Consider the following 7,438-nt stretch of genomic DNA (forward strand, 5'->3'; position numbering starts at 1 on the left):
GAAGGGCAGAGGGGATGAGAATCAGGATGAAGTCTATGTTTATCCACATGGACAGTGTCAGGTGGGAGATTTTATTCACAGCCTAGATACATATTGTCCAGGATCCATCTGCGCATCACGTCAGGGGGAATCCTCTTAGGTGCCCACAATGCTGGGATCGTGTGCACAATCTGGTAGTGCGGAGTCATGGCAGTGATAAAGAAAACAGTTCCCCCAGCAGCTGTAGCAGATGAAAAACAGAGCTGCCAGGAACACTAAGGCACAAATGGTACATGGCTTCCTCTCCAGCAGGAAGCTGAGCAGGTAGAAGCCCATGAACATTGAGTGGTTGAACCATAAAGCCGGGTTCAGAGGTTTCGGGATGAGGAGAACTGGGAGCAACCACTGAAGGCAGTACATTGTCTTTGAGGGGAAGGCAAACACACACCAAGCTCAATCAGGTGGCCACAGGGCTGGGTGGAATGACACAGTGGGGTTTCCTAACCATCGCAGTTGTGACGTCGGAGCAGATTGTAATCTGTTACCTTCAGGTCGGGCCTAAAAGGAGAGCATACAATTAATTAAAAAGGTGCAGAAACAACACAAGCCATCAGTTTCTCTTTGACATGACAATGAGAAACGTTTAGCGTAGTGTAGCTATTGGTAGTCTTAAAACGCTACAAAAAATTGACTCAACTCTACAAAAAAATGCAGTAAAATCGGTTTTCACTTATTGTCAATAATGTGGTTGTCAAAATACATAGATCATTTGAAAACAATGTGGCAGTTATCACCCATGTCTAAAACTCCCAATACTGTTCGTTACGATATTTACGCGATATGAGTCCAAATGTAAAGCATGTGCTGTGCTAAGAGCGTTCAAATCTGTGGGACAGCCGTTTTTGCAAAACCAGTGTCATCATATTTGCCCTTTGTGATGGGTATTCCTCAACTTATCAAAGTAAGATCGATGTGACATTTGAAGTATGGGAAAGTCCTCAGGGTGTTGCATGGTCATCGGACGTCTTTTGACTGAAATATAAGGTGAAATGTTTTTTCCTTCGGCTTCACATGTTTTCAGACACAAAACAAATAGCAGGTACAAAGTAGAACTTTGGTCCATGTCGTTCACTGAGGCAATGAGCCAGGTGAGAGGCAGTGCTGCACAGCATTGACTGTTTTGTGCCATCTGCAAATTTTTAGATAGATGGTTTTATTCATTCAAGTAAAAACTACCAGAATTCAGTGGCTTGAAAATAGGTCAAATCTCTCTTTCTGTGCAGCTGGCTAGCAGGTTAGCACTGTTTCTTCTGAGCTTAGGCTAATTATTTGCTGGAAACATTGCAGTGGAAACATTGCATCCTTCCTTCAAACTCATCAACACCAAAAATAATATTACAATCTAACCCAGCTAATGTGTAGGCATACCTTTGAAGTAGGGCTGACCCCAATTCGTCAGTGATAGGCTGCTTGTAGACCAGGATTTTTTTTGTAGAGCCATAGCTAGATATATACTGTACAAGTGAAAAGTTTGGACATCAAAACTATGAAATAACACGTATGCAATCATTTAGTAACAAAACTTGAAATATATTTTATATTTGACATGCTTCAAAGTAGCAACTCTTTGCCTTGGTCAAAACGCGTTTAATTTAAGAAACCAGACACGTGATTTGACGCCATTATTGACTCATGATTAACATTGATCTGTCTGCGACCTTTTCCGATAACTTAAAAATAAGATCTAAGCAAAGTCCTACCCTCACGAAGTGTTGTGTTCCTGAGAAGATTCTCTACAACGAAGTAACGTTACAACACCAGAACTAGGCTGGACAATAGAACGAGTCAAAACTCACCAAAGGCTTGAAAAATGGCCAAACAATGTTGGCTGAGCTTGGAACACTAGCGCAGGCCATAGAAATTTAATTGAAACAAACCGTCGCAGAGCCTCTGACTGAAGTGATGCTTAGAATTCCATTTCCCCTAAATGGCAGAATTTTTTTTTAAATTCCTTTCTATTTTACCACTACAATCTGTTCTTAGGATGAAACTGAAAAAAATTACTTGTGTAGAAAGTAAACAAATCGTACCTTGATGGTGTCAACTGAGCTCGTCTACGTAATGAGGAAGTAGGGAAAAAATGAGGAGATTGTCCTGACTAAAATGGTGTCTGACTTAAACTCTAAATATACACATTGTGTTTTCGTTTTTTTTTGTTATTATATTTTACTAGATCTAATGTGTCTAATCTACTACAGCAATTTCACATTTCCAAAAACTTCAACATCAGAGTTTCCTTTCAAATGGTATCAAGAATATGCATATCCTTGGTTCAGGTCCTGAGCTAGACAGTTAGATTCGGTTATGTAATTTTTGGCAAAAATTGAAAAAAAGGGTCTGATCCTTAAAACCTCTTTGGGATAGGGGGCAGCATTTTCACTTTTGGATAAATAGCATGCCCAATTTCAACTTCCTGCTACTCATGCCAAGAATATAAGATATGCATATTATTCGTAGATTTGGATATAAAACACTGAAGTTTCTAAAACAGTTTGAATCATGTCTGTTCCACATGCGTTTTGGAAGTGTCAATGCCAGAATGATATTTGCTACTAATCGGTCAGCAGGGGTCGCTATTTTAAAAGGCAACTGTAAGGGTCATATATTGAGTCATGAAGCAGGTAATACAGGGGTTATACTATTGGTATAAATGTCACCCACATTCAATTCATTGTTGTAAATACTTATGCTTCCAATAAAAAGTCAAGTAACTATTTTATTTAGAGACATTGAGAGGAAAATAAGTGAAACTATGTGTACATTTCCATTGGCCAAAATAATATGGGGTGGAGATTAATACAGTATTACATGATAATCTAGATAGATGGCCTCCTAAAGATAGCAATTCTGTTTGTGATATAAGGAATATATGTCTACGGTTAGGTGTTGTATATAATTTGGAGACATAAGAACCCAGATAACATTATGTTTAGACGGAGTACCAAAGATTTATCTATACAATCCCGTATTTATTTCTGGCTGATAACTGAAGATATGGCTGACAAGGTTGATACAGTCTCTATAGAACCATCAATTTTAACAGACCACGAAGGGATCTTAAAGATAAATACGCATGGTTTGTCTACAAAAAAAGTTACTGGAAAATGAACAAGACTTCACTCGAGAATTAAGTATTTAAGAAGGAAATAGCAGGAATTATTGCTAAACACTGGAATTGTGCCTGTGTCGTGAATACATTTGGGAGCTAATGAAATTTGATATAAGGCTTTTGGCTATTTCAATGGGGAAAGAAATTGCTCGTGCCAAGAGAGAGAAAGAAAATGTCATAATAAAGGGAATAATGGATTGGACTAAAAAAACTGAACTAACTAATCAGGAATTACTGGAGCTATCATCATTGCAAATGCAGTTAGACTGTACTGTATCTACGAGGAAAAGGCCCGGGGAGCGTTTGTAAGATCAAGAGGAAGACGGAAGGAAGAGGGAGAGACAAATATTTATTTAGAAAAAAAAGGGCAGGCGAAAAGATGCAAATTAATGATTAATAATATTTCCAATGAAAATCCAAAAGAAATCTCTCAGCATGTTGCCCAGTTTTATCAGAATATGTATACATCAGCCCAGTCAATTTCCAATTATGGATCTTTTTTTAGACAATGTAGCAAACATTGCTAAAGGTAGATAGATCATATTTTCAGGGATTTTTGTGATGTGTTAACTGAAATTGAGATAAACGACTGTATTAAAAGCCTTAAGGACAATAGGTCCCCTGGAAGTGATTGTTTAATAAGTGAGTTTTATAAATCATTTAATGATCAATTGATTCCTTTCATTCTTGCTATGTTCCAAGAACCAATAGAAAAAGGGAAGTTACCGGCTTCCTTAAAGCAAGGTGTAATTACTTTATATAGAAAACTGGAGACCCATTAGCCTGTTTAATAATGATGGGAAATGATTTGCCCCTGTATTTGCTAAGAGGTTGAAAAATTTTATTTTTATTTTACCTTTATTTTACTAGGCAAGTCAGTTAAGAACAAATTCTTATTTTCAATGACTGCCTAGGAACAGTGGGTTGACTGCCTGTTCAGGGGCAGAACGACAGATTTGTACCTTGTCAGCTCGGGGATTTGAACTTGCAACCTTCCGGTTACTAGTCCAACACTCTAACCACCAGGCTACCCTGCCGCCCCAAGGCTTGCATCATATAATTGATGAAGAACAATCTGGTTTAATGCATGGTCGACACATAAGTAATGACATCAGGTTGATCTTAGATATGATTGACTATAATGAACTCATTCTTGATGATAGTTTTCTTATGTTTGTTGATTTTTATAATGCTTTTGACACTGTAGAACTTGAGTTTATGTTCAAAGCAATACATTTTTTGGGGTTTGGTGACTAAAAAAAAAAAAGCAGTCCAAACTTTATATAGTGGTTGTACTAGCTCTGTAAAATTAGCTCACAGGACATCCTAAAGATTTGATATTGGCCGTGGCATTAGGCAGGGCTGCCCAATTGGTCAATTTTGATTGGTTACTCAAATTATGGCTCTTCATATCAAGAAAGGGAATTTAAGGCGTTTCAGCACTTGGCAATGAATTTAAACTATGTCAACTAGCTGATGATACCACCATATTTTTAAGAGATCGGAATGAGGTTTCTAATGCAGTTTCCTGTATCGAAGACTTTTTCTTAGTTTTGGGTTTGAAAATGAATATCAATAAGTCATTCTTATTTCCACTCAAGGATTGTGTTTTACAGGAAGTATATGGTATCCCAATTAAAGATAAGGATACTTATCTTGGAATTGTTATATGCAAGGATTAAAAACAAAAGAGGGAATTAAACTACAACCCCATTATTGAGAAAACAAAGAAGAAATTGAATCTCTGGTTGCTGAGAGATATTTTGTTATACGGTCAGGTTTTATTGTCCAAAGCTGAAGGGTTATCCAGATCAGTTTATGTCTTGTTATCACTTGAATTATCCCCTAAAATTGTAAAGGACTTAGATAAGATTCTTTATAATTTTATTTGGAGGAACAAGCCTCACTATCTATGAAAATATAGATTGGTTGTATCTTTTAAATTCCTCTGTGGTTGAAGTAAGTAACATACTTACATGAAAATATATTCAATGGCAATATTAACATTGAAGATAAATGTAGTAATAAACAGATTAGGAATATTATTTGTGATACTACAATTCCCTCAGCAAGATTATTTTGGTCAAATATCTATGGTGATATACAATGGGGGAAATCATGGAAAATTGCTAACAAATATTGTATCAGTAACAGGGTAAAGGAAGTTTGATTTATAAAGTTACATAGAATGTATCCTGTGAAACATGTTTTGGAAAGATTCAAGCTGAATATTGACTATAAACGTGATTTCTGTGGAATGAAGGAGACCATTTTGCATGTTTTTTGACTGTATTTATAGTAGAATCTTTGGGATTGACACATAATTTTGTAACAAAAAAAATAGGGCCCACTGTACTATTTAATGGTTTTTAAATGATTTATTTAAATTCTGACAGATAAAGATGTAGTATATTTAATTAAACCGCTAATAATAAGTAAATGTCCTATTCACAAATGCAAATGGTCTAATTCAAAACCTAACTTTTTCACTTTATAAATGAATTTAAAACAATATGGCACTACTTTATCTAAAATTAAACACAAAAAAAGCAATTAAAACTTGTATTATTAATGAATATGATTTGTTGGTTTAGGATTAATGGCAATGTAAATAGGTTGTATGTATGCTTGTTTGCATGTGACTATTTTGTTGACTCATTTGTTGATATTTGTTAATAAAATAAACCTATCCATTTGGTTTGCAACTCATTGAAGCTGTGCAGCATTGGCTCAATTAGAAGGAACAGATTGACACATATCAAATTACCCAGCAGTCATTTTTTTTATTTGACCTTTAACTAGGCAAGTCAGTTAAGAACAAATTCTTATTTTCAATGACGGCCTAGGAAGTGGGTTAACTGCCTTATTCAGGGGCAGAACGACTGTTTAAAAAAAAAACTTGTCAGCTCGGGTATTCGACTAGGCTACCTGCCATAACATTAAATCGAAAATATATATCTTTTTTAAATATGGCTTCTAGCTGTTTAAAATCGGCCACATCTTGAAAAATAGGACACGACATGTTTTGTTTAGGTTTACACCCTTTTATTAAAAAAAATATATGGTTAACCATGACCAGAAAGCTGTTTGTCACCACAAAATTCACCCAGGCGAAAAGTGATCTGACGTTACCACACCAAGTAGAGGTAAGAGATTACTTGAGGTAAATCTACGAAGTCAACGTGGGCTCATTGCCAGCAATAGCAAAACAGGCTTTGTGACGCAGAACAATAGGCTAGGAATAGAACACTCGGAAGATTGGTGCCACGGTGCTATATAACCAATAGGAGCTGGCAGGGTGAAAAATGCCCTAAAATAAGGCAGCTGGGACATAAGGTAATATTATTTAACTGGACTCCATGGCGGATGCAATTAACGAGTTTTTAAATCTGAAAAAAAAAAATCGTTAATGTCCAGCCTACCAGAACCATAGATTCACTTGGTCCCATTCACCCAGCTGCTTTAGCAAGTTTGTTGCAACATGGCTAATCAAGTTCTGAATTAGTCTATTTGCTTGTTAGCTCATAGAAACAAAGGATCACATGCACACAATTGTCTTATTAAATAGCTAGCTAGTAAAATGTCCCTGCAAATTCAAAAATAGCTACGCTAGTCTGCTAATACGTAGTGTCGAAGTGACTTAACATAGCTACTACTAGCAGTTAGCTAAAGCGGATTTGGTTAGCTAAGATTCAGGACAACAAATTGTATTTTTTTTGCATTCAAGGCCAGTTAACTATGGTGGGATTGATTTGGTTGACTAGCTAGCTACAGTCAGTAACGCTAACGTTGGCTAAAACATGTAGTCAACGTTACGTTTCCTTGTTAATAATTAGCTAGCTGGCTGGCTAGTGAGACACTAGCTACTTGCTTGCATAGCAAGAGTCAATAATATGTCACATTGAATCATACATACAAGTTAGTGTTAATAGCTAGCTAAGTATTTGCATAAACGCTTTAAAGAATAAAACTAGACCTGCCAATTTCCAGGTTCATTCTTGCTCGAGCACACTACTCGACTCCATTGCTGCTGCCTTAAGAGTAGACGACGGTCCGTACTATGATGGGTACTTGGGACTTCCATACACCCCCCCCCATTGCAGTTTAAAATGGTTACGCTTCGAACACACCGAACGTGTTTTACGCATAATAGTAGGCGGCATCATCTGGATATGTATGCAACAAAAGTTCAACATTCACACTGAACACAATGCATCTGCAACGTTTCAGTGGAAATGAATGTAATTCTGGTGTACCAAAATGCCAGACACTGTCGGTGTTTTCGAAGCA

General features: G+C 36.6%; 1 protein-coding gene across 2 annotated transcripts; it reads right to left on the reverse strand.

Moving 5' to 3' along the window:
- On the reverse strand, positions 1–7,233 carry LOC124003612 (bladder cancer-associated protein-like). Of its 2 annotated transcripts, none has more exons than XM_046312015.1 (2): positions 7,125–7,233; positions 1–537 (listed from the first exon to the last, which is right to left on the reverse strand). In XM_046312015.1, exon 2 carries the CDS (start codon positions 397–399, stop codon positions 136–138), a length of 264 nt encoding a protein of 87 aa, XP_046167971.1. In that variant the 5' UTR covers positions 400–537; positions 7,125–7,233; the 3' UTR covers positions 1–135. The 2 variants fall into 2 exon arrangements, with proteins under 2 accessions (XP_046167971.1, XP_046167972.1); XM_046312016.1 differs by lacking the exon at positions 7,125–7,233 and adding an exon at positions 1,408–4,039.
- Positions 7,234–7,438: the final 205 nt, after the last annotated feature.

Source organism: Oncorhynchus gorbuscha, linkage group LG18, assembly GCF_021184085.1.
Source record: "Oncorhynchus gorbuscha isolate QuinsamMale2020 ecotype Even-year linkage group LG18, OgorEven_v1.0, whole genome shotgun sequence".
Lineage (NCBI taxonomy): Eukaryota > Metazoa > Chordata > Actinopteri > Salmoniformes > Salmonidae > Oncorhynchus > Oncorhynchus gorbuscha.